The 26,967-nt window shown below is 43.6% G+C and overlaps 1 protein-coding gene across 4 annotated transcripts in view; it reads right to left on the bottom strand.

Moving 5' to 3' along the window:
* The window catches only part of AGTPBP1 (ATP/GTP binding protein 1), a 567,598-nt gene that overhangs the window by 20,547 nt on the left and 520,084 nt on the right, over positions 1 to 26,967 (bottom strand). For 3 of the 4 annotated variants that reach the window (XM_029617267.1, XM_029617279.1, XM_029617272.1), the window contains one exon: positions 16,481 to 17,188. The exons of the other annotated variant lie outside the window; for it this stretch is intronic. In XM_029617267.1, coding sequence (XP_029473127.1) covers positions 17,014 to 17,188 — 175 coding nt within the window. In that variant the 3' untranslated portion in view covers positions 16,481 to 17,013. Of the gene's footprint in view, positions 1 to 16,480; positions 17,189 to 26,967 lie in introns of those variants that run through there. 4 annotated transcript variants of the gene reach the window in all.

Genomic DNA, 26,967 nt, shown 5'->3' with positions numbered 1-26,967 from the left:
GTACTGGGATTATGGCTTTCAAGGACATGAGCCTCGCCAGGGTAGCTTCCAATGCCACCTTCTTGTGGATTGGACACGGAGATTCCACAAACCTGTCCGGAGGGATGTGATGAAAGTCCAGATAATACCCCTCTCGGATGATGGCGAGGACCCACTGGTCCGACGTAATCGCGACCCATCTGGGGTAGAAGAGGGTTAACCTGCCCCCTATGGCTTCGTCCCCTGGATGGATCGGCTGATTCTCATTGTGAGGCACGGCCGGGACCTGAACCCGAGCCGGCTCCCCTCTTGTGCTGCTTGGTTCGAAAGGACTGGTTCCTGCCCTGAGGACAAGGCGCCTGGTAGCGACTCCTATAGGGAGTGAAGCGTTGGGAGCTTCCACCTCTGGATGGCCTCGGAAAGGTGCGCTGGCTCCTCTTTGACCTGTCTTCCGGCAATCGGGGTACTGGAGAGGCGCCCCATGTGCTGGCCAGTTTGTCTAGGTCGCTGCCGAACAGAAGAGAACCCTTGAACGGCATTCTGGTGAGGCGTGTCTTAGAAGGAGCATCGGCTGACCAATTCCGTATCCAGAGCTGCCTCCTGGCTGCTACTGAGGATGGTACCCCCTTGGCTGTCGTACAGACTAGGTCTGAGGCGGCATCTGTGAGGAACGAGAGAGCTGACTCCATGTCCGCTGCCGGGGCATTGTTCCTGACCTGTGACAAACAGGAACGCGTCACCACTGTGCAGCAGGTTGCGATCCGCAGAGACAGAGCTGCCACCTCAAAGGTTTGTTTCAGGATGGCGTCCAGGCGTCGGTCATGAGCCTCCTTGAGGGCCGCCCCCCCTCCACTGGAATGGTAGTGCGCTTGACCACAGCGCTAACTATGGCGTCCACCTTGGGGCACGCCAGCATATCCTTGATTGCCGGTTCCAGGGGGTACATGCCAGACAGGGCCCAACCCCCTTTGAATGAGGCCTCCGGCGCATTCCACTCCAAATCGATCAGCTGTTGTGCCGCTTGCAGGAAGGGGAAATGGCGGGTCGTCGGACGAAGACCCTCCAGCAGGGGGTTCTGATTGGATGCCTCCATGGTACTGGGGCCTGGAATAGCCAACTCCATCAGGCACTGAGAAACCAGGTCCGAGAGATCTTCCTTGGGGAAGAACAGCCTCATAGTCTGATATGGCTCTATCCCCGAGGGAAGTTCCACCTCCTCGGGGAGTCCGGACTCGTCCTCTGAGACATCAGGATCCACATGAGCCAGACCGCCCGGAGGCGGGTGCCCACGGTAAGGGCGAGAGAGTCCGGGGGCAGGGTCAGCCGGGCCTGGACGGGAAGCCGACTGCATCTGTACAAAGGCGTGGCTCCCCTTAAATAAGTCCACCCAGGAAATGGAAGTGGTCTCTAGCCGTCGGGGTACCAGGTCCCCCGGGATTCCTGGCTGTTCGAGACGGCCCGCTAGATCTGGGGTGGCCCCTGGGGAACTGTCGGTAAACCTCGGTTGAGACTGGTCCTGGCCCGAGGCTCCCACGGCCTCCTCACATTGGGCAGAAAGGAGTCTGGCTCCTCGCTCTGTGTGGCTCTAAGATGGCATGCTGAGCACAGGCCAAGAGCTTTCTCGCCGGAAGCAGGAGGTGCCGCCTCTGGAGACGCCGGGGCGTTTAAGTGTTCCATCGCGTGTTGCGACTGCAGGGCGCCGGCGCTTATGCAATATGCTGCCAATAATATGCGCTCAATAATATGCGTTCAGCAATATGCGTTCAGCAATATGCGCTCAACAATATGCGCTCAGCAATATGCGTTCAATAATATGCGCTCAGCAATATGCGCTCAATAACATGCGCCCAATAAGAGGCGCTCAATAATATACGCTGAAGAATATGCGCTTAACAATAGCTCAATAGCGTACGCTTAGCAATCTACATGCTGCGTTGTGCGCCTATCAACAGGCGCCTATCCGTGTGCGCCTATCTGTGTGCACTCAATACCTGAACAAGGCAGACAAAATGGCGACCTTCACGGCGTGCCGCCTGCCGGCAAAGCTGCCGATCCTCGTACCTCGGAGACCAAAAAGTAAGAGATGTACGCCTTACCTGATCTTCGATGCTTCCCGACTGTAACCCGGGCAGTCTCCGGCTGCGGTGGGAGAGGGGAAATACCTTCACCGCCGCACTCGAGGAAGTGCACCCGCTGCCTCTAAGCCACCGAACTCATCTCGCTCGGGGCTAAGTCCTCACCGGGACAGAGGCGCCTCTCAGCCATGCCCGAGCCCTCCTCGCTCGGGGGCTAGATCCCTGCCGCGGTTCGGCCACCGGACCGAGGCGTAGACCTCCGAGGGATCGTGGAAATCACCTTGGGAAACTCAACTGGGGGAGGGACCCGAGGGTATCACCGCAGGAGTGCGGGGCTCGTCTTCTGATATCTTCTTAGAAATTTAGAAATTAGAAAGTAGAAAATAGTATTGGAAAACATGCTCAGCGAGCGTGCAGGCGCTCCAAACTGCTTTGGAGACGGAAATTACTAAGTTGCTTCACTTCCTGTGGGGGTATATGTACCCGTGCTGACGTCAGATCCGTCTCCAGCTGCTAGCACGAGCACACTATACGCACTTGTTCTGAGTCCATCTGCTACACGCTAGGAAATGTTGTTTACATTATAGTGTGTCCCTGTCCCCAGATTTACATAGGATGGACAACACGTCCAATTAGAATACGTTTGGGTGAACATAAATCAAGATATAACACGGCAAAAATGACTGCCCCTGTGGTCCAACACCTTAAGGAGATTAATTCAGCAATGCTATGATTTAAGTGGACAATTCTGGAGCAATTAAAGATCTCTCCTCGAGGAGGCGATATCAGAGCTAAACTCAACTACCATGAGGTGTTTTAGATACATACATTATCATCATCACACCCCAAGGGGATGAACGATGAGTTAAATCTGAACATTTTATTGAAGTAAACATCAGCTTTATTGCAGTCTGTTGAAATTTTCCAAGTTTATGCCAGTGAGTTTACTCCGGTGAAGATACAGCTAGCCGTGCCGCCCCCCACATCAAAATGGAGGTCGTCAGTGCAGGATTGTGCCCTCCAAGTCCATCAATCCAGGGCAATATGATAGGGGATTAGTTATGGTAGTTTTCGGTCAGGTCCGATTTAAGTATTGTGTTAAAATGGAGGATGTGCAATGTAGGGTAGCGCCCCCCAGGTCCGCTAATCTCGGGCAGTGTGACGAGGAACAGCCTTGGTAGTTATCAGTTAGGTCCGATTAAGCATTACGCTATACGAACGGCATCCCTCATATAAATAGCCCAAGTGCAGAACACCGCACAGGTGGACATGGCTGTTCTAAAATTAAAAATTAAAAAGGAGAGACAGTTGATAAGTGCGTGTGCACCGGAAACGCTTACTGTTGACTCCAGAAGTATACCGAATTTGATATTTAAAAGGTAGTAGAGCTAGACACGGGATTCAGCAGAAGTCCTGAGACATCTGTTCCGAGATATGGAGCGGCAAAAAAGCAGAGCAGTGAGTAATGCAAAGTGGTGAACGTTGCAGTGAGGTAAACAATTTTAGTAGTTGGAGATTTCTACGGTGATATTCCCCTGAAGAAAGACTCAGGTCTGAAACACGAACGTGTCGGGATATATTTGTTGCAGTTTGATGCTGCTGGAGAAGATAGTGGACCCTTGGGCCGGCCTACCTAGGGAGACAGAGTAGGCCGGGGGGCGGAGCCACAAGCTGGACGGGTTCACCCAGGAACCAGGGACCCCCCCGGGAGGAGCCCGTAGGGTCCCGGGTCCTTGGGACTAGGAGCTGTCTATGGAATGTCCAGAGGTTGAGATGGGCGTAGGCCGGGACCAGAGCAAGCAGAATGACTAGGAAGTCCAAGGTACCCAGAAGGCAGAGGACCGGCTGAAGGCAGGGCAGCGGGCGGCTGCGGAGTCTGTAGCAAACCGGAGTCTGAAGCAGGCTGTAGGCTGAAGCGGAGTTGGAAGCAGACCGGAGTCAGAGGCTGGCTGCAGGCTGAAGCGGAGTCGGAAGCAGACCGGAGTCAGGGGCTGGCTGCAGGCTGAAGCGGAGTCAGAAGCAGACTGGAGTCAGGGGCTGGCTGCAGGCTGAAGCGGAGTCGGAAGCAAACCGTAGTCGGTGGCAGGCAGCGAGCTGAAGCAGAGTCAGAAGCAAACCGGAGTCTGAGGCAGGCAACGAGCTGAAGCGGAGTCAGAAGCAAACTGGAGTCAGAAGCAGGCAACGTGGAGATCAACAGGAACGTAACTGGGAACAACTAAGGAGTTGTGAACCTCGTTGCAAGGCGTTGAGAGAGAGTCTGAACGCCGTTATATCGGGACTTGGGCATGACGTCAGCAGCGTGGGCGGGACCAAAGGGAAGCAGGCCCGTAATGGCGGCCGCCACGTGGAGTGAGAGGAGCCCCCGGGGTCCGGAGCGGGTGGAATGCGGTGATCACTGAAGCCGGAGCCCTAACAGAAGGGAAGCGGTCGGGACCGCAACAATATTTTCATCTTTTAAGGAAGCCAACACCAAAGAGACCTGAAGGTACCCGCTTTAATGTCAACACAAATTTCAATTTAAAAGTTTTAACTTTCTCCGCCTAAAGGGCAGTATTAATTACATCTTGGACGTCATTGAGATTCCAGAACTATATTGAGAAAATAATTTAAAAAAAAAATTTCTTCAAAAAAATTCGATATATGGAAGTGGCAGGAGGTTAATGATTATAACCAATAACATTTGGTGTGGGGACACCTACACTCTATATGAAACCTTCTGCGCTTCCTAAAAATATTTTTAAACAAAACTAGATAAACAAGACTTAATGTAAAATCATCAGATCCATTGTTGAGTGTAGGTTTTGAAATTAAAGTTTTAATTCTGAATATACCTTCATTCACACATGACCTATGTGAAAAAATTGTAAAAAAAAATTTTTCTACAATGAAAGAGCAATATTTTGTTCTTGATTAGATTGTAAATTCGAACTTAGCCAGACAAATGGTGCCATTTCGCTATCTGGCTGTGCTCACTGCCTGGGACTTAGCTGGCTAACTTTTTATCTGGCTAAAGTGTTAGCTAGATGAATCAGGGGAGAGGTGGAGGCAGTCTGGGTGGAGTCAGATATCCAGCTAACTTCACCAGATACAGAACAATACGCAACCAGATATACTTATCTGGCAAACTTAGAAACAGCTCTGGATATTGAGCAGTGTTGCTGTACTGCTAAATATCTCAGCAGAGTTAGCCGGATAAATTTATCTGTCTAACTTTGCAATCTGGCCAGTGGATGAATATGGACTTCTATGTAACCCCAAGCTAAGGTACACAAAATAAAACCAGGTGCTAAGATGTTCCAATCCTGTGTACTGGTCAGCAGGTTAAAAAAAAAAGCACAGATGAGCAAATGGTGTAGTAGACCAAGCATAGAGTTGTTTATTTTACTGGATAAGGACAACCTTTCCCCTATGTAGATGAACTGGCATACTCCAAAGAACCTGACTTCTTCAAACTTACATCAACCTACAGGCAGCCTCCAAGTGAGGTAAACCCAAATCCTGGGGGGGGGAAAAAAAAATCAATCCATTACTTGATGCCAAAGTATATTAAACTCAGAACAAGATAACTTATGCAAGTTTCACTTTCACAGGTCTCCAGAGAGAAAAATAAAGATAGCTGCAAAAACAAAATATCCTTAGCAGCACAGCAAACTCTTCAGCAAAGGAAATTCTTTCCTGGAACTATTTCATTACAGTTCATTTGTAACAAATACATCAGTTTACTCTGCATCAGAAGTTAAGATAAATGATGACATTTCCAAGGCAGGCTATTCTCCTTGATGGTGTCCCCATAATTCCTCCAAGGCTTATTCCCAAAAGAAGCTAGGCCTTAAGCCTAGGAGCAGAGTATAAAATATACTTCGTCAATGAAAAAAATTTGCCCCCACTGATCTCTGCATTATTTCTTTTTTTATTTATTTAAAAACTTTTCTATACCGTCATTTAATAATGCACCATCACAACGGTTTACAAATAGGCACGTAAACAGGTTTGGTTTATAATTTGTCTAAAAAGTGCCAATTAAATTTTCGGTTACATGTTTCAATAATATGAGTTATATGAAAAGTGGATTGGAATTTCCATTTATATGATTAGGGAGCAAAAGACATAAGCCACTCAACCAAGAGCTAGAAAAAAGACAGAGCAAAAATGAATGAAGAAAAAGAGCAGGCACTCACTGCAATCTCGGCTTTGATAGCACTAGAAGCCATTCTGTGACATCTCTCAGCCTTAAAAAGTACAACTACCATATTATACTATCCCCTACTGAAACCAATATAGCCCATCATTTTCTCGGGGTATAGGTTAAGTGTAGATTAGGTACAGATTAAGCAATGAAAATAGTGCAATATGGACCAGAATTGGTACCTGGCCCACAATTAGATGAACTCAGTGGTTCTTGTCCATATATTGGGGAAAATGGATAGGGGGTATTATCTCCGAGATCCTCTAGAGGGGAAGCAATGTACTCAGAGTTCTGGCAAATCAAACTCCACACATTGGTTTGCTGTTCCCAAAGAATAGGTAGGTAGCTGCAAGTATTTACAATAGAACAAATAGCCTGTTTATATTCAAGCCAATATATGATTGACCTTCATTAATACAGTTCAATCCTTGTTTCCTGCAAATCTGTGATAGCAGGACAAGCAATGTTCATAGTCTCAGTCTCTGGGGAGAAGTCAAGGTTCAGAATTTTTGTCTGACAGGTTGTGATGGTAGAATCAATTGGAATCTGGGACTGTATGGCAAGCTGCATATTCAGTAATTACCTAGAAGTCCTAGCAGAAACACAGGCACTTGCATATCTGGCAACCTACACAAGGTAATGATAGCCAGTTAGATCACATTGGGATGCTAGAATCAAACTAGCAGCTAAGCGTCTAGCAAACTGCAAAATCTGTAATTATCTAGAAGTCCTAGTGGAAATGCAGACATTCACTCAACCAGGTCTGTCAGGCAGGCTATGCAGGGCACCTAGCAGGCTGGATATTTAGATTATTACAGAGCCCTGTGTTTAGACATAGAAAAGGTGGGGGTGCTAGAGGTAGATCATTAGCAGGCCCAGCGCCACCAGGTGTGCAAACCGTGCAATTGCATAGGGCAGCACATCCAGGGGAGGAGATGGCATCGAGATCAGGGAGAGACCCATGTGGCCACCAGTGCAGCTGATCCCACTGGTGACAGAAGCAGAAGGAGGCCTGCACAGCCACCGGTGGACCTGATCCCACCAGCGGCAGAAGCAGATGACCCACATGGCTGCTGGTGGAGCCCATCCCACTGGCAGTAGAAGCAGCAGGAGGCCTGCATGCAACATCCCAGCGCACAAGAGGAAGCCCATCCTGCAGCTTCTCATGTGTCAGCCTTGCAGTATTCAACACTCGTGGTACTAGCACTTCCTCTGTGCTCATTATGCGATGCACAAGATGAACAAAGAAGTGAAAGCGCGATACCAGTACACAGGAGCCGCAGACTGGCTGCTCTCCCCAATGAAAGAGATATATCTCCATGCAGCAGCAGCAGCAGCAGCAGCAGCGGAGGAAGAGTAAGAGGCCCCTTGGACCCTGCCTGCCTGGGGAAAAGACACAAGATGAATTTTTTCGGGGTTTGGTCCCATTTGTGAGACTGACTTTGTTCTGAATGATTCAGAAACAAGAAAAATGGCAAAAATCAAAACTGTAGATGAAAAAGTAGAAAAGCACTATTTATTTTATGATGGATTACCAGTTGCAGGAAAGGTTGCAAGTAAAGGTCAAATGGATGCATAAATAAATAAATATGTGTGTGAATGGGAACCTGCCTGGGAAGGTGGGATGTGTGTGAATAAAAGTCTGCCTGCCAGAGTTTAGGATGGATGTAAATGGCAGACTCCCTGGTTATGGGTGTGTACGCATGTGTGTGTGCATGCATGGGAGCCTTCCTGGGATGGGTGGGGCATATGTATGAGAATAGTAAACTATTTGAGATGGGTGAGAGTGTGTAAATGGGAGTCTGCCTGGAATTTGAGTGGGTGAGTATGTGTGGATGGGTGTCTGCCTGGAATTTGAGTGGGTAAGGATGTGTGAATGGGAGTCTGCCTGGAATTTGAGTGGGTGAGGGTGTGTGGATGGGAGTCTGCTTGGGAGGGGGGGGGGGGAGAGAGAAAATGGGGATGCAGGTGGAGCCCAACCTGCCAGCAGATCCAAATCAAAGAAGAGCTGGAGACACCTGGGTGTGTGTGAGAGAAAGAAGCACTGTGTGTGAGCTTGTGTCTGTATATACAGTATATAAGAAAGAGGAGAAAGTTTGTGCACCCCACTCCCACTGATCCACCCCAATCTCAGGATGACTAGAAGTCAAAAGTTCCCAAGTATGGAGAGCATGAATTTTTAAAATTCTTTTTAGTTTTATTTTTTGGGAGTTATTTGATGTAACTGCTGTTTTGAAATATTTTATTGATGTATATGATTTTTTTTAATTATTTTATCTTTTATGTGTCATCTGTTTTTGAAATAGTATTATTAGTATGTTTACTATTATGATTATGTATTTATTATATTTATTGATTTTATTTGATGTTTGAGGAATGCTGATGGTTCTGGTTTTTTGTTGTTGCACTGCATAGAGAGTTTGACTTCTTGTGGTTTCCAGTTCAGTTTTTGTCTGCGCTTTTGTATTTCTAATTTATGGTTGCTCTATTCTGTATTTGGTGAGAATCTGTTTATATTCTGCATGTGTGACTGAGGTGAGGCATTCTCCTAATAGGAAGTGTATTAGTGTTTTAGGGCTTTTGGAGAGTCAAGCCTACACCAACAGGCCTAATACCATATGGATTCCAAGTGGTTTTTGTGTTGGTTTTTTTTTTTTTTGCAGGGATTTCTGGTTGACATCACAGCAGTGCATGTAAATAAAATGTAAGTGATATTTTTATCTTAGAATACTGTACTTTGATATTTTCCATGCAAAATGATGCTATAAATGTATAACTGTGTGTGTAGAGTGGGCCAAGATGATTGGGGAAAGGGGTGTGTGTTCTGCAAGGCTATAAGGTTCACCTAGGGCATTTTATACCCTTGCACTGGCCATGGATTCCAGGGCAGGGAGTGAAGACCCAGGAGTTGGGGGTGGTATCAGTTTTTAGAGTTTGTATCGCTGGAGGGATCTGGGGTTTTTTTTTTTCGTGGGCCCAGGATAGAGACTGAATGAACCGGCGTGGGGGGGGGGGGGGGGGGGAGGGGCAGCATAGTGATTGTTCACACAGGGCAGCAAAAAAGCTAGCACCGCCCCTGATCATTAGCTAGCCCCACAGGGCATGACCACTGGCAGATCAGGAATGCTGATTTCAAGCTGAAAAGTACCCAGAGATCCCATGTCTTGATGATCTCGGTACTGCAATGAGCTTACTTCCCAAGTTCCTCTTTGCTCTATTTTCTAGGCTTTTTTTTTTTCCTCAGTTGGGTGGGAGGGGAAAGACTGGGTGGTGGATTAAGGATCAAAATGTGTATGCTTATCTCCCCAGGGTGATAAAGAACCAAAAGGGAAGGCAAGAAGATTGACATAGATCAGGAGTTATATCTGGGAAATATTCCAGTGTGGACTGAAATAACTCAGCAGGCTGGATGAATGATCAGTGGGTCTTTAACTGTTGTATGTTAATACAGACCTCACTTCAGTGCGCCACATTTTTCTCAGTCCTATGATTATTATATCTTGGCTGCTTTTCCATTGAGAGTAACTACATGAAGAGTGCTTTTGATCACTTAAAAAAAAAAATAAGAGAAACATGCTGCTAGGGATACCACCTGTTATCTATGAAGTCCATTATGTATATTATTTATAGGCTAAAGTTTCAAAGCCAGGATAAGGACAGAGCAAAATACTCCCTGGTGCCAAGTTATGGATTACATTTACTTCATCTGCAATAAAATTGATTCTCAATGGAACTGAGGCAAATAATTAAAAAAAAAAAGCAGCAAACAAAAAAAAACCCATTTACTATAACACTAATAGCAATCTAATAATATATATATATGCAAGATGCAAATAAGTGTTTTGCAAACCTAATTCAGTGCATATAAAGTGGTTACTGGGGTACACGTGCAGCTCAGCACTATTTTCAGAAAGTTTTGCTGGTTTTGGAATACTCTGGCCGCACAAGGATCATCGGAACTACCATTAGGGAGCTAGCTGCAAATAAAGATAAAATCGTTAGTGCACAAGGCAAAAAAAAAAAAAAAAGAGGAGAAAATTAGGTTACAGCAAATACTGCAGTTCTTCTCTGGGCTCTGGAAACCACAGCACATAATTTTGTTGCTGGTGTATTCGCAGTGAACAACACGAATGGGCCCGTTTCTGCGTCAGGCATTAAAGAGCATTTCCTCCTTTATAGCCCATTGCTTTTACATGAGCAGAATCTTCAGGGAGGGAGCAGCAGAAACAATTACTGCCCTGTTCCCATCAGTTTGATAGAAAGCAGGATACTACAGAGATAGTAAAAATGAAGCTATTGATCTATGACCCTGACATACTGTCTTGTGTGCATGCCTGTACTTCAGGGTCTCCTTCGAAGGAGCCACGGCAAATCAACTCAGACAAATAAGCAGGGGGCAGGCTACCTTAACTTGCATTAGAAAATGCTATTAAAATGCTCAACATATTTTTTGTAGGCTGGTTAGTGTGTTTATCGCTACCAATAGTTCTCTGTTATGAGTTTCTTTTTCTCACTTTTGATTCTGACCAGATGTCGGTATTATAAAGATTTAAGGAAAGCAGCTGACTGTTGTCTGAATGCAAAAGATAAGATTTGGAAAACAAAGAAATGCTCCCATGTACAAAGAATCTCTCTTAGGTATCCCACAGAAAATCTTGAGTACAGACCTCCTGCACCACAAACTTTAGATTCAGCCCTCTGGACAAAAGCTAACCCCAGAAATGTTACTCCAGCAGTGACTTGCACTTAAATTTAGTGTTAAGCGAACATGAGTTAAGCCTGCGCACCTCTCTGAACTGGTGAGAAATCATTGCCTCGATTAACATGGGATTTGCATGGAGGAGTGCTATGCTGTATACACGGTTTTACTCAGGTTTGTGAGCAAAACTCCTTGCTATAATGGGATTAAAGATCTATGCATGAGAATGTGCACACATCTGAGCACAGATTTATTATATTGAGGCCACTTGGGAAAGAGGTTTTGTTTCTCTCTTTATTTTTGTAGATGAAAAATGAAATAATGGAAGATTTTGCCACTCAGTTAGGTAAATACGTATGTTACTTTTATTTCTTTAATATTGCAGGAGAAGTCTTAAAAAAAAATAAAATAAATCCAGGCTAGAAACACATAAAGCCAAGGGAGGGATCAAGGACATTTTTTTGGCAGATCCACATATTATACTCAGTGATCGTTGAGCTGTACTGGTGATCAGTGTTATCTAACTAGATCACTAGTTAGGAGGATCGTGGCTTGTGATCTGCAGGCTTGCTTGTGTCTAGTAAAATGCCACTGCAATTATCTATCAGGGGAACTAACGGGCCTGGTTAAAGATGATTCCTCTCCGCTTGGTCCACTCTTCTTCCCTTGACTGACACAGGGCTGTGTGCTGACATATTGTGCAATGTAAAAAAAAAAAAAAAAAAAAAAAAAATCAATGCTTAGCTTTCTTCAGCTTGCCCGGTTCTCACATTGGCCATGTATTTGCCACTGATTCCTTGTTGATATGAAGTCAAGAAAGTAATTAATAAGCCCTCTATTCTGTAGAAAACTAATGCAAATTGATTATCTTCAGATTTATCAGGAGTGCTGTCCAAAGCTTTGGTTAAAAGTGCTCAATAAATAAAATAGAATAGAATAGGGCTGACATTAATGAAAGAGTGAAAGAGTCAAAGCCTCAAGTATCTATTAAAACAGAATGTTTTGATGTTAAGTTTGAGGCTTAAAGGCTTCACTGTCCTTGACAGAGCAGCATTTCAGGTTATCTTAGTAAGTATCAATGCCCAACCTGTCCAAATTAATATACATCCCTCTAGTTTCTCCCTGCTGTAATAGCCACTGAAAAACTGTGTTCACTCAAGTACTGTGTGCACATCTTTTATGGACGCAAATCACATTTTCTGCATAGCAGTGCACACAAACCATGTTTTGTGCCTGCTAATCATTCTTTTTTGTGCACATTTTTTCAAATATTACACTTTTTTAAAACTCACAATGCATTAGCACACTATTAGCTTGTTGATTCAGGAATTACATTTTTTTATTAGCGCGAATAAAGAAAATGTGCACTAAGTTCAGCGCACTTTTTGTTTTATTCACATCTTATTAGATCAGGACTACAGCAAAAAATCTCATGCTGAGGCTTGTCTTACGGCCCAAGTACTTCATCAATAGGCAGCTCCCCATGGTCTCTGTATGATTCCATACCCCCATGAATGTCAGAATGTTTTACTGCAGTCTTATTTCTCATCCAAAAAGCATGCTCAAGTATGAAATCATGTGTTTCTTTTTGAGATAACAGGACTACAAACCTTGCATTAGATGCTAAAGAATCAGGACTGGAGCAAACTGACCCACTGTTTATGGGCCGGGTGAATGAAAATAGCACATTATTTTTATATGTTCTGATTTTTTTTTTTCCCAACATGTTAAAAGAATTGTGAGCAAGGCTTAAATTCTATGATGTGAGAGTTCTGTTTTAGCGACCTTCAGATGCAGTTACAAATAAAAGTATAAATGAATGCAAAATATTTATTTGTTAGGTTTCTCCATTGTTAGTGCACACTGTATTGCTCTCCCAGTTTATGAACAAGAACCTTCTGAACTTGCATCATCAGGAGCTCTACTCTGTTATCAAGAAAACAATATATCACATACATGCAAATACTCTGACATATCAGTAATACACACAATTTTACATCTACACATTCATACACATATAGAGAGCGTAAAGAATCTCTACTAAACAGGCTGGTTCCATTGCTTGCAGGGGAACAGGAGTAGTGATATTGTGGGTTGTAGCTCCCCCATGTTGGAGACTATATGGTCAAGTCTCCAGAGTATATAAACTCATGCCACTATTTAAGGGTGCGCATTTTTTAATTATCCCTGGTAGGGGCAGCATGGCACCATGCTTGCTTGCTCGCTCCCGTTTTGTTTAGTTGGGCTTCTAAGGATGACATCTGGGTATGGAAAGGTATAAAGGGTGCCTTTGTCTACCTTTAACATGTCATTTAGGGAACCTTTTGTTTTCCCAGACAAGGACATTTTTCCACCGTTCCTTGGTTTCCCTTTTTACCTAAGGTTTATTTTTTTCTACTTGTGTAAGTACCCTAGTGCCCAGTGGCTCAATATGGTTTATTTATTTATTTATTTGAAGGTTTTTATATACCGAGGTATGGCTATGTGCCTTCACCCCGGTTTACATGTACAACAACCAATTACATTTGACAGTAGACATTTACATTTCACAGTTTAACATTTAACAGTAACTGAGTCAGCTAAAAAAAGAAACTTTTTGCAATAAATCGTAGCATTTTGAACAGGGTCTGTTGGATGGGACAACGAGGTAAAAAAGGACAGTAATAGTGTAAAAAGCAAGAATTAACGAAAGGATTTGTTATAATGACTGGAGACATAGTTATCAGGGTGATATTATCAACAGGGGAGGTAAAGGTAAGTCTCAGAGTTACATATATTCGATAAATTCGATGTGATCAGTGACTTGATCTTGATCTGTGACTTGATCTGTGAACTTAACCGATACCATCTTTGAATGTTTGGCTGAATATCCAAGGTTTTGAGCTCTTTTTTAAAAGATTTAGTGTCACTTTGTGAGCTCAGATTTTGTGGTAATGAGTTCCATAAATTTGGACCAGCGATAGAAATGGTTCAGCTAAGAGGATTGGTGTCTCTCAACCAGAGAGCACAAGTGGACTAACATGTCCTGGAGAAGGAATGGATATATTGGTTCATTCATGGGGAGAGAGGAGAGTGTGAAGATCTGTGGCACCCATCCATATTTACATCTTCATGATTGTGGGGAAAGTTTTGGTTTTTTTTTTGCCAATATCAAAATCTGCAACCGGGTGGACCGCCAGGAAGGTGTGGAAAACTTGAGGAGAGATCTAGCAAAGCTCAAGGAGTGGTCCAGGGTTTGGCAGCTAAGATTTAATGCTAAACAATGCAGAGTAATACACTTCAGGCCGATTCAATAACAGGTGCGGGAGAGCCGGCGCTCCGAGTCGAGCACCCGCTCTCCCGACGCGCGGCCCAGGCAGCTCTCCTGGGCACGCGGCTCTGCAGTTAAATGAGGCCCGGCACTAATAAGGAGGCGCCTCCTTATTAGCGGAAGAGGTGGCTGTTAGCGGGTCAGACAACCGACGCTTAATTTTACCAGCGTCGGTTGTTGAACCCGCTGACAGCCACGGGTTCAGAAAACAGATGCTGGCAATATTGAGCGTCATTTTTTAACTCCCCTGACCGGCGGGGCAGACTTTTTTAAAAAAATGTTTGGTTCCTCCAACTTAATATCGCTAGGATGCCGGTAATTTGCTGTTTTAAAATGTGGCCGACTGTGTACAATTCTATATACCGCACTTTCAAAAGGATATAAACCTGAGTCAGTCCAGATGGTGGCTACTAAAATGGACAGTGATCTTCATTCTAAAGCATATGGGGACAGACTCAAAGAACTAAACATGTACACCCTAGAGGAAGGGCGAGATAGGGGAGCTATAAGAGAGACATTTAAATATCTCAAAGGTTTCCATGCACAGGAGGCGAGCCTCTTTCTACAGAAAGAAGGCTCTAGAATTTGGATACATGGGATGAGGGGAATAACTCAGGAGTAATCTTAGGAAATATTTCTTTACAGAGAATGTAGTGGATGCATGTTACGGTCTTCCCAGCGGAGGTGGTGGAGACAAAAACGGTATTTGAATTAAAAAAAAAATGGGACAAAATACAGGGGATCTCTGAGGGAGTGAAGGGCACTGCTAAGCTAAGTTAGGACGGATGGGCAACTAGATAAGCCATATGGTCTTTTTCTGCCATCATATTTCTGTTTCTCTAAGATGTTGAAGAGAGGAGTATGATGGCATCCTGCAGGTACCAAGAGGGAAGTAAGGAGAACAGCTGAACAACTGGACTAAAGGTATAAGAAATGGGACTTTGAATTAGTACATTTAAATTGGGAAATCATCTCCTCAGCCAGCTTATGGGAGGAACAATAAAACTACCCCATTAATTGGAATGTATTACAGATAGGGCAACTATTGGATCAGAAACAGAATAAGATATTTTTAAGTTGAAAGTCACAACTTTATTAGATCTGACGCTGTAAAATGTATTGTAAACCAAGAATTTTAACAATATTTTCACTAAATTCCTACTTTAATCAGTTTTAACTGTAACTGTATTGTTGTAATATATATATATAATCGACGAAGGTTCTCCATTCCCTTCGTCTCTCTGTCTCCTGTATACAGAACACCTTCTAGGCTACATCCCTTGTGATTCACAGCAAAACCAGCTGTTTGACAGTGGAAGGAATACTTCGCAAGCTTAAGTCACAGTTAATCTTCCCCATCCTTCAATCAAAGAATCATAGATGCCAACATCACTTTTCAACCCTACCAGCTTCCAAAGACTTGAGACTCACATTCCATTATCAAGAGAAACATCATTTGTGTGAAACTCAGCAGAGGAACAAAGTCTTAGCAAAACTTATAAAGTATAAATCATGATAGTGTGTCCTTTGCACTCCATTTAGCTGTTGAACATCTTTGTATAGGTTATCACCACACAGACAAGCACTCCATATAAGAATAATATATGAAATCTAACACACTTTTTTTTTTTTTTTTTTGTCGTCTCAGCCAGCTGCCAATCACAGCTTTGACTGCCCTCTAGCTTGAAATGCTGCACATCACATTTTCATTTTCATTACCTTTTTTGTACTGTTCCATCATAAAATATTATCCACAACTAGAAAAGACTCATGTAAACAGCAGTTAGACGACTACTGTCTATAACCCATATAAATACCGAGAGGTGAAATGGACAGAATGAATGACGTACTGAGAGACAGCAGAATATCTCCACTTGGATTCTAACCCTGGCACTGCGACTGACTTTTGAGAAATTACTTTAATTGTTGATGTCTCAATGTACAGAGATATAAATAGGAAACAAAAATAATTATAACTCAGATCATAAATTTTTTTTGGAAACGGGACATTGCATATGCACAATGCCCTTGTTAATTACAAGATTTACTACCAACACTGCTATAAATGACAATGGCCATTATGAAACCTTTTAACTAGTTTCTGAGCCAGACGCTAAGCCAGAACCCTACATTTCTGCTTTGTGCATCTGCAGTCGAGACTGATATAAAACCCCATGACCTTAATATGGTGGCAGCATCAATAAACAAGCAACAATTGATTTATCAATTTTTCTGTATTTTTTTAATGTAGTAAATGCAGCATGACAGTTTCAAAGCAAGCTCTGGATTATTTCAAACACAATAAAATAGTTAACATGATTTTAAAGAAATAAATATTGCTTCTCAATAGCTACAGCACATGGGGGAAGGGGGACAGTAAGCTGTACATATTCAGCTTCTTCAGTGAGCACTGGACCACAAGAAAGGTTCTGTATGCTCTCACCAACACACTGCAAGTTAAGCTGATAATCCATTTGGTTTTCATTGGGTGGCTGGAGTGGAGGGGAAAGAGGGATAAAAGTCGCCATGCAATTTTACTTTAAACAAAAAAATAGAATGAATCTTTCCCTTCATGTATTTAATACTGAATGAAAGTGTCAAATGAAAGAAATACAATTTTCCCATAATTCTGAAACGCATTTATTGTCTAGTAACCAAGCTGGGTCTAGTTACTCCTTGCCATTTCCAGAGGCCCATCTCCATTCACATTCCTGCCCATGAATTCCCAGCATCTTTAAATCACTGAGAGCAACCGGACGATTGCTCACAGTAAACACGTCCTTGTTTCTGAGTCAGAAAATCCATCATCCAAGGTGGAGGGCTCATAATCCAGCAGATTTTCAGCCAGGTCTGCATCATGTTCATCGTTGCTCTCTGCACTGTAGTCTACTTCTTCAATGAAGCGAGGCTCATCTTCATCTAGTACGTAAGTGGTAGGGCTACAACCAAAACACACAGACACAAATCTTGCATTAGTGACATTCATGTGCTTGCCTTACAGAATTTTTCCTCTATGCCCAGGTAGCACATTCCACAATTCTTCACTGTTTTACAAGTAAAATTGTGCTTATATAGTAATAAACCCTACTTATTTATTTATTTGGATTTATTGTCTGCCTTTTTGAATATGGAATTCACCCAAGGTGGGGTGAATTTAGACATAGAACACCAACATACTCTGCCCTAGCTCAGGTTCTGGTCCAAAATTTAAAACTACTTACTAATATTCTTATTAATATTGTAATTCTTATATATCATCATCCAAACAGCTTTACAGACATAGAACATATCATCATCATCCAGTTACAAATGTTATTCCTTTTATCTGTCTCAGAAGCATGACTGAATAAATTAACCATTCTGAGATTAGAAACTGTGAACAATTTACACAAATGTTATATATATATTTTAATCTTAAACAGCATCTCTCTCTGGATTTTCTAAAACATCTAACCCAATGTTAGAAATCAGTCTCCTTGCAGCTTACTTTCATTTGCTCAGCTTTCATGAAACCCGAGCTGAAGTGGGAAACTGAGAGGTATTTACTTCTGTCGACCTCCTGCCCCACCCCCCAACCTCCTATCTGTCCACTTTCCCCTGACTGACCGGGTTCTGTCTCTAGTGAAATACAGAAATTCATCAGAATGAGGTCTAGAATGAAGAATGTAGGGGTATTCCAGGGGGCACAACTGGGAGGAGCTGAGTTACCAGGTTAAGTTAGCCAGCTAACTCCGATATTCAGCGTTAGCTGAATGGTGGGACCAAAGTTAGCTAAAGTTAGCCGACTAACAGGTCAATCCAGTAACGAGTGGTAGGAAGAGCTGCGTTAGTGCCTGGCGCACCCGCGGTTGCCGCACGCACAGTCCAGCTCACCTACCGCTCGATCCTGTATGTAAATTGCTTGCAAATGCAAGCTGCGTCTAAGAAGCGTCCGTGAAGCGTTAGGCCCGCGCAACCCATTTTACTGTATAGAGCGCCTATACAGTATCCTGGGTTCGCGGGCCTAACGCTTCACGGCCGCGCTGGTATCTGTCATTTCAAATGACATTTGAAATGTCAGGTACCAGGAAGTGGACGGTTCTCCGACGCTCGGGATTGTCAGCCCTCTCTCCCCTCCTCCCAAAGCAAGGCGCGAAAAGCAGCCTTGCTCCGGGAGGAGGGGAGAGAGGACTGGCAGTGTAAAGCGACGAAGCGACTTACTTTTTTTGCAGCCCCCCCTCCAGAGACGGACATCGGCGAAGACGACCGCGGCTCCCCTGCCTCCAGCTGCCCGCGAAGATGGACGCACAGGCGAAAGCGGCCCCTGTGCGTGCAATTGGGCCGCTCAAGACGTGACGTCACATGCCGTGATGCCAAACGTCGTGATGCCACGCCTTGAGCGGCCCAATTGCACGCACAGGGGCCGCTTTCGCCCATGCAGGCGTCCATCTTCGCGGGCAGCTGGAGGCAGGGGAGCCGCGGTCGTCCTCGCCGGTGTCCGTCTCCGGAGGGGGGCTGCAAAAAAAGTAAGTCGCTTCGTCGCTTTACACTGCCAGTCCTCTCTCCCCTCCTCCCGGAGCAAGGCTGCTTTTGCGCCTTGCTTCGGAGGAGGGGAGAGAGGACTGGCAGTCCCGAGCGTAGGATTGCCTGTCCTCTCTCTCTTGCAACTTTTTTTTCGCTTTTTTTTTCCGCTTTTTCGATTTTTTCGCTTTTTGCTTTGGGAGGAGGGGAGAGGACTGGGGCTGCCCCGGAGACCAGCACCCATGGATGCGGCCAGGGCAGGTGAGCGGGGGCTGGGGGAAAGTTTGCCGCCTACCCTTACCCCTGCCTCTAACGCAGGGGTAAGGGTAGGCGGTAAGTTAGCAGGTTAAACGCGCGGCAAAACGGCAGGGTAAAAAAGCGATAGTAGGGGCGCGCGTTACTGGATGCTAGGGAATAGCTAATTTGATCATTTACATGTAATATACATGCCGCGTGCGGAAGGGGTTACCCGGGGATTTAAGGATGCGGTAAGAGTAGGTTAAAGGGGATTGTGGATCGCAGGAAGGGCTAACGCGGCCGGAAAGTGAGTAGAAAGCGGGTTAGGAGCGGGGTAAACGCGGCCGCACTTTACTGGATTGACCTGTAGGATAGCCAGTGTGGTTTCACTATTGAATATACCTCCAAAGTTCGCCAGATAAATTTATCCGGCTAACTTTGCTAGCCGGACTATGTCTGAATATGGACCTCAATATTATTAAGTCAGAGAAAATACTATTAATTGATCTGGTTTCTGATGGAGGACAAGTGGGAGGCACAGGTAGTACTGAAGGCATTCAGAAGAAAGAAAGAGAAAGGCGTAGAGGTGGTGCAGCAGGTGGGAAGGAGCAGGTGGCAATGCTACTAATACCAACCAAGAAGTTTCCTTTTTCCATGGCTGGGTTCTACTCATGGTAGAGAGCAACATCCTTCACCACCAGCTCAACCCACTTGCTCATACCAGTAATATAAATTACTTTGCTTATTGAAAGAAAAAACAACATTACACCACAGTGTGTGTGCGCACCACATTATATACGACAGAAACTAGTTCTGGCACAGATTAATTTACAATGTTGATATGGTCACTCCCCTGTGGCTAGTTTAGACACAAAATGGCACAACGAAGTTAAGATTAGTGATATGATTAACAGTGATGAATAAAAGTCACAAAATACCAGCCGTATCTCCCTCTCTCTCATCAGTCTCCATGTTGAGTCTGCTTGCTCTCAGCGTTTGCTCTACCATCCTTGGGCTTCATACAGAGAGTCGTCTCCTCACTCGTGATTCTTTAAAGCAGTTTTTAAGGTTGTTGGTTTTTTTGCCATTAGCAGTAAAACTCCTGGCTCACTAATATCTGCTAAGCTGGCTCAGCAACAGAAATCAAACTGAAGGTCTACACAAATTGATGCAGATTAGATGTAAATACCTTCCTAGCCAAAGGAGGAAGAAACTTCAGAATAGCTTATATTACCCAAGCATGTTTGCTCCAACTCAGCAAAAGTTCAGGCAAGTCAAACTTGACCTTTCTATGCCCCGATATGTAGACAAATTGAAGATGTGCAAAAAGTTTAAACTGGGACATATAGCTGTAGGCTTGAATATAAAACTTGTATTCAGACTTCAGGATCCCAAATGGTGTCACAAGCGCCTCAAACAGTAGTTTCGATTTATGGAAAGATTAATTTATTTATTTAAAATCTTTTCTATACCGTCATTTAGTAATACACCATCACAACGGTTTACAGAGAGACACGTAAATTTATATTTGGTTAAATTCTTACTACCAAAGTGCCAAATCAGTTATCGGTAACATGTTTTCATAATATAAGGTATATGATGCGTGATCTGGATCCTGTCCTTTTATATGATTAGTAGGAAAAACCATACAAGAATTGTACTTTATACTGCAAATCTCTTAAATTATTCTATAATAATGATGAGTAAAAATGATAAAATATACACATATGCTACTCGGTGACTTTTGCTTTGTGTAGATGTTCTTTTGCTTGTTCATTTAAACTTCAAATTCTCCAATCTCACTGCAAAATGCTTTTCTGAAAAGCCATGTTTTTAAACTTTTTTTTTAAAAGAGTTTTAAATCTCTCTGTAATCTTGTTTCGAGTGGCAGTGAGTTCTATAATGCTGGTCCGGCTAGTGATAGGGCTCACTCTCTAACTTGTGTCAGTTTTGCTGTCTTGACTGAGGGGATGGTTAGTAGAGCTTTATTAGCTGATCTAAGATTTCTCTATGGAATGTGTAAGCGAGGTGCTGTGTTTAACCAGTCTGCATTTTCTTCATTGATCAGTTTGTGAATTGAGCAAAGTGTTTTATAATGCACTCTTTGTTCCATCGGCAGCCAGTGTAGTTCGGCAGTTGCCTGACTTAAAGGTAAACCTGGATAAGTCGAGGGCCCCCCTAATGCAGGATTTGGTCAAAGGCTTGTGGGACTCTGGGCTCCCACTAAAACAGGCATTTCATTATTTGGGAATTACTTTATGTAGACACACTTCTCAATTATGTAAAGCAAATTTCAGTCCCGGCTTGTGGCTACAACTTGCTCAGTTGCAGAATTGTGTTTGGCAGGCAAGGTTAATTTATTCCAGATGATGATACAACCATTTAGGGAATATCTTTTTCAAACTTTGCCTATTTTTCTGACCACAAAGGATTTAGCTAGTTTCGAGCAGAATCTTAAGACAGTTTTTGTGGAAATGGAAAACCTATCGTATAGCCTTGAATAAACTGATAAAGAAATGGGATAAAGGTCGTCAAGGCCTATCCCACTTAAAGTAGTACAATACAGCCTGCAACCTTTGGTATTTAGGAGACTGGATAATGAATACGAATTATAATACTCCCACAGAATTGGAAGGCACTTTGGCAACATCACTGGGCCTTAGGTATCTTTTGCACATTCCTCCCATAAAGATGTTGGGTTTTGTTAAGGACAGCCCCATATTTGCTTCCATAGTGAAAACAGAGATGTCTCTGCTTTAAATTACAGTTGAATTATAGGGTTTTGCACCTCTTACCAATTACAGGGAAATATTCATTTCTTACCAAGTTCACTCTAGAACAAGGGTTCCCAACCTTTCAGAGGACGCGGACCCCTCCCCCTTTCTCAGTTTAAAAAGTTTCACGGACCCCCCCCCCCCACACACTTCTATTTAAGTATTTAATGCTATAACAAAAGAAAGAATCATTCATAATATATAAAACTTTGATCTAAATTGAAAACGTAAAGAGGACAATTTCTAAACCTCTTTAAAAATTGCTCTCATAATTGAAGGTTGAAGCCACTCCACCTTTACAACCCAGCTGCAATGGGGAAAAAAGGAAGTTAAGTTCAAAAACGTTTCAGGTTGACAACTTGGCATGACCTGGCAGAAAATCAGCATCAGTACCTGCAGTCCTGCAATCTAATTTTCAAATGGAAACTATCCATGGGGTTTCCTTTTTGAAAACTTGGACCAGGGGGAAGCCAGTACTTTGCATCTGCTTTGAAAGTATGCATTAGGATTTCAAAATTAAATTTCTGCATATACTTTCCCTCCCCCTACCTAGACCTGCTCCTTTTTGCTCTGCTGATAAAAGTATGCATGCTATTCACAGCATAGCTACTTTCACCCTCAAAGGCAGGGAATCATTATTTTCAAAAGGGCCTTTTAACATGGATAAACAGGGGTTTACCCACATACCCTTTCCTATGACACTTTCTCCATTCCAAGACCCAAAAAAAGAGATGGAGGCATTCTCCTAGCTGCCAAAGAGAACCTCAAACTCACCCCACTGAACATTAGCACTCCACCCAAATATGAAATTGGCTTGTTCAAATCCCCTGAACTCCAAATCTGCCTTGTCTACACCCCTCCTGGCCTTCTGGAACATAATCCTTCCCCACTTATAGAATTTATAGCCAACAACATCAACATCGAAAAACCAGCCATCTTACTGGGAGACTTCAATATTCATGTAGACGCCACTCCCCGCTCTCCATCTTGTGAAACTATCATTGACTCACTGCAGGCCATAGGTTTCTCCCAGATCATCTCTTCCCCCACTCACAAAGCTGGGCACACTCTAGACCTCATTTTCATCAACTCCTGTGCCGACACACCTTTCGCAGCCTCCTGCACTCCAGTACCTTGGTCAGACCACTCACTTATAGAGGTTCCCCTCACCATAAACACCCACACCATCTCCTAACAATCTCAAAATAATACCTTCTCCTTCAGAAAACCTTGCTCCGCTGAGGATCTCACCACCACACTAAATGAATCCCTGACCAAGCTTGACTGCTCCACGCTGGACTCTGCCCTTAGCTCGTGGAATAACCTCTCCCTTAACATAGCTGACAAACTATGTCCAATCACAACCCGCAACCAACACTCTGCTCAAAAAAATAACAAACCATGATACTCCCCAGAACTTCACCAAATGAAAAAGAACCTCAGACAGAGAGAGAATCTGGCGTAAAGACCCATCACCACACCACACCGCCTCTTACAAATCGACCCTGCACTCTTAACGTCTTGTGATTCTTAAAGCCAAACGTGACCACTACGCCTCCAAAATACATGAGTACATGTACAATCCCAAAGCCCTATTCTCTTATGTCTCCTCCCTTACCAATTCTGCCCCCACTCCCATCGCTGACAAAAGAAACTAGCAGTAAATGTGAGGAACTTGCCCTCTTCTTCCATAATAAAATCATAAACATCCTCCACCATTTCCCCACTTCCTCCCCACCTACACTCTCTTCCCACCCCGCCATCCCCTTTGCCACACTAAACTTGATTGACTTCACTTCCTCCAAGGAAATCGAAACATTCTCAGAAAGATTAAACCTGCCTCTCACCCATCTGACACCATCCCCACCAAAACCCTCCTATCCATTCCCAACACCATTGCCAAACCATTAGCAGACATCATCAACTGCTCCCTCTCCAACGGTGCAGTCCCTGACTCATTAAAACATGCTGTTGTCAAACCCCTTCTCAAAAAACCATCCCTGGACCCCGTAGACCCTGCCAACTACCGTCCCATCTCACACCTTCCTTTCATAGCCAAAATCATGGAAAAGGTGGTAAACTCCCAACTTATGCACTACCTTGAAGATAACAACATTCTCCACCCCTCTCAATTTGGCTTCCGCAAAAACCTGAGCACTGAAACCCTCTTACTCTCCCTTACTGACACCCTCCTTATTGGTTTAGACCAAGGCCAAAGCTTCATCATTGCCTTCCTTGACATTTCTTCAGCTTTTGATACAATAAGCCACAATCTACTCCTTTCCCGCCTATCTGACATCGTCATCTCTGGCACAGCCCTCCTCTGGTTCCAATCCTACTTGACACAGAGACAATTCTCTGTTGAAATAGGCAACTCTGAATCCTCTCACTTCGGCCTAACCCAAGGTGTCCCCCAAGGCTCCTCCCTCTCCTCCACAATATTTAATGTTTACCTCCTGCCCCTCTGCCAGCTACTATCTGAACAAGGCCTCAAATTCTACATTTACGCAGACGATTTCCAAATTATTATACCTATACAAGAATCCATCCCCTCAACCCTAAAATTCTGGGAAAAATGCCTCCTGTCTATTAACACCCTTCTCACCAACCTCCAATTCGCCCTTAATACCACAAAGACAGAACTGCTTCTCATCCATAACCACCAGACACGCAAGCTTACCGCAGCTAACGACCCTGACTCTAGAATCTTGGCTTCTCTACAATCAGTACGAAACCTTGGCGTTCTAATAGATCAAAACCTGAACCTTAAAAAACACATCAACTCTGTATTAAAGGATGGCTTCTATAAGCTCAATGTTATAAAAAAACTCAAACCTTTACTCCACACTCATGACCTCAGAACAGTCATTCAAGCTACCCTATCATCTAAACTAGACTACTGCAACTTCCTGTACCTAGGCCTTCCTTTCTCCACAATCAAACCCCTCCAAATGTTACAAAACGCCACCGCCAGAACCATCATGAACGCCCGCAAATTTGACCACATAACCCCCCCTCCTCAAAGACCTCCACTGGCTACCCATACCATCTTGCGTCTTATTTAAAACCCTCACAATAATTCACAAATCTATCCACAAAAACAACTCCAGCTGGCTTAATGAGCCTTTCCATACCACACTCTCCTCATGCCCTACTAAGACGAATCGTAAGGGTACCCTGCACATCCCACCCCTTAAGAATGCCCGCCTCACATCAAGAAGAGACCGCGCCCGATCAATTGCTGGCCCCACCCGCCGGAATGCACTACCCACTAATCTATGCCTAGAGCCTTGCCCTTACAGATTCAGGAAAAAGCTAAAAACTTGGCTCTTCCACCAGGCTTTCCCAGACTAGATCCATGCTTTGATTCCCCTCATCTAAGTTCCCCCACCCATCCCTCCTTACCTAACCCCCATACCTACCCCCATACCTCCTTAACTTAATGTCTTGAATCCAGTATTTATAGATATGTTTAATTGTATAACATGTCCGTCCACTCAAGTAATTTGTATAATATGTATAAATTGTATAATATGTTTTCTTGACGTTACATTATTATCCTTGATGTTACATTATTTTAATACTCACTAGTTTGCCTTTCCTCTCAGCTTTCTTTTCTTCAGGCATACCCTTATAGCCTTCTTTTAATTACAGCACCTCTGATGCTATTCGCTCCTTCTTGCTATCCCCTGTCCCGCCCCTGTTAAATGCAATTTCCATCTTTTTGTTGATGTAAACCGATATGATGTGACTACTAATATCAGTATAGAAAAGCTGTTAAATAAATAAATAGTTTTGGAATATACCCTCTCGGAAAACTGACCCCTTTTAAAGCTTACTTTTCTTTTATACTTTGTACAAATCTTAAAAGAAAATAAACATATACAGAAAATTATAGTCGCTAAAACAATTTAGATTTTAGAAAAAAGCAGAATAGCCTGCTTTTCAACAGGATAAAGGCTAATAAGATCTGTGTGTCTGTCTGTCCCCCTAAATAAGTTTTGTGTTTTAATTGCATAGGCACACCTGGCTGTTGTCTTGTCCTTCCCTCCTTATCCCTGGAGGTCATCTTTCCTTCCTTCCCTCCTTTTCTCTCTATCGCTGTCCAACATGATTCTTGGGGTCCTCTCCTTCTCTCCACTGATAGGCTGCCAGCCTCTCTCTCGCCCCTTAATCAGATCAATCATGGATTCCTGTCTCCCTCTTTATCTTCCTTTGCTTCCTTCATTCCTGTCTCATTTCTTCTGTCCCCTGTCCTTCCCCTCAGACTGTCAACTCCAGTCCCATTTCCTCTTTTCTTCCTTTGAGCCATTCTACTTCACTTTTCTTATGCAGCTTTTCCTCTCCTCTCTGTCAGGCCAATGTGCAGAGCATATGGCAGTAGTGGGAAATGTTTCTCACCTCTGTGATAACCCAGATTTCCTCTGCTTTCCCTTAATGTGCAGCAGTAGTGCAAAAGTTCTGACCATCACCTTCCTCACATCCTCATGAAGTGCAGCAGTGGGGTTTATTCCCCACCTCTGCTAAACATGAGGCAGTGCAGTTTGAGGCTTCTAGTGGGTGCAAACAGCCCCTCTTCTGCTCTGCCTCCTCCTGGTCTATAGTAATATGGGGTGATGTTTTCAGGGCCACAATAGGGCCCATTTCACTCTCCTGGCTTGTGGCAGCGGTCTCACCATGGAGCGATACAGAGGCGTTATGATATTTTCCGTTTTATTCACCCATTCCCTTCTCCCTAGCTAAACTTGGGAACCACTGCTCTATAATATTTTATGAATGGGGGAAAAGGCATATATATATGCAAGGCACTAAAGGTTTTTAGATCCCATCAAGGGAGAACATCACATCTTACCAATTAGGATTGCTAAGTGATATGACGCGCCAGTTTGATAGTTGATTTGTAATTTTCTTGTGATATATTATTCTGAGTAGATGAATGAGCACAATATGCAATTTAATATTTCCAACATATTGTGTGTTTAGCATGATGTACAATGATGTGAACTAATGAGATGAGTGAATAATACTATATACATCGATTTATAGTGTTCATGGAAAAACAATTCTATTTGGTTTCCTCTATATGAAACTGCAATGATTCTTTACGTATATTTTCATGAACAGATAGCTTTGTGTTTGATTTTTCATTTAATTTTGTTTTTAAGTGCTCTCTTTTATATCTATTAGATATTGGGCCGGATTTTCAA

The sequence above is a fragment of the Rhinatrema bivittatum genome, chromosome 1 (genome assembly GCF_901001135.1).
Source record: "Rhinatrema bivittatum chromosome 1, aRhiBiv1.1, whole genome shotgun sequence".
Classification (NCBI taxonomy): Eukaryota; Metazoa; Chordata; class Amphibia; order Gymnophiona; family Rhinatrematidae; genus Rhinatrema; species Rhinatrema bivittatum.
Note: the sequence above shows the minus strand (reverse complement) of the source record. Positions and strands in the feature narration are given on the sequence as shown.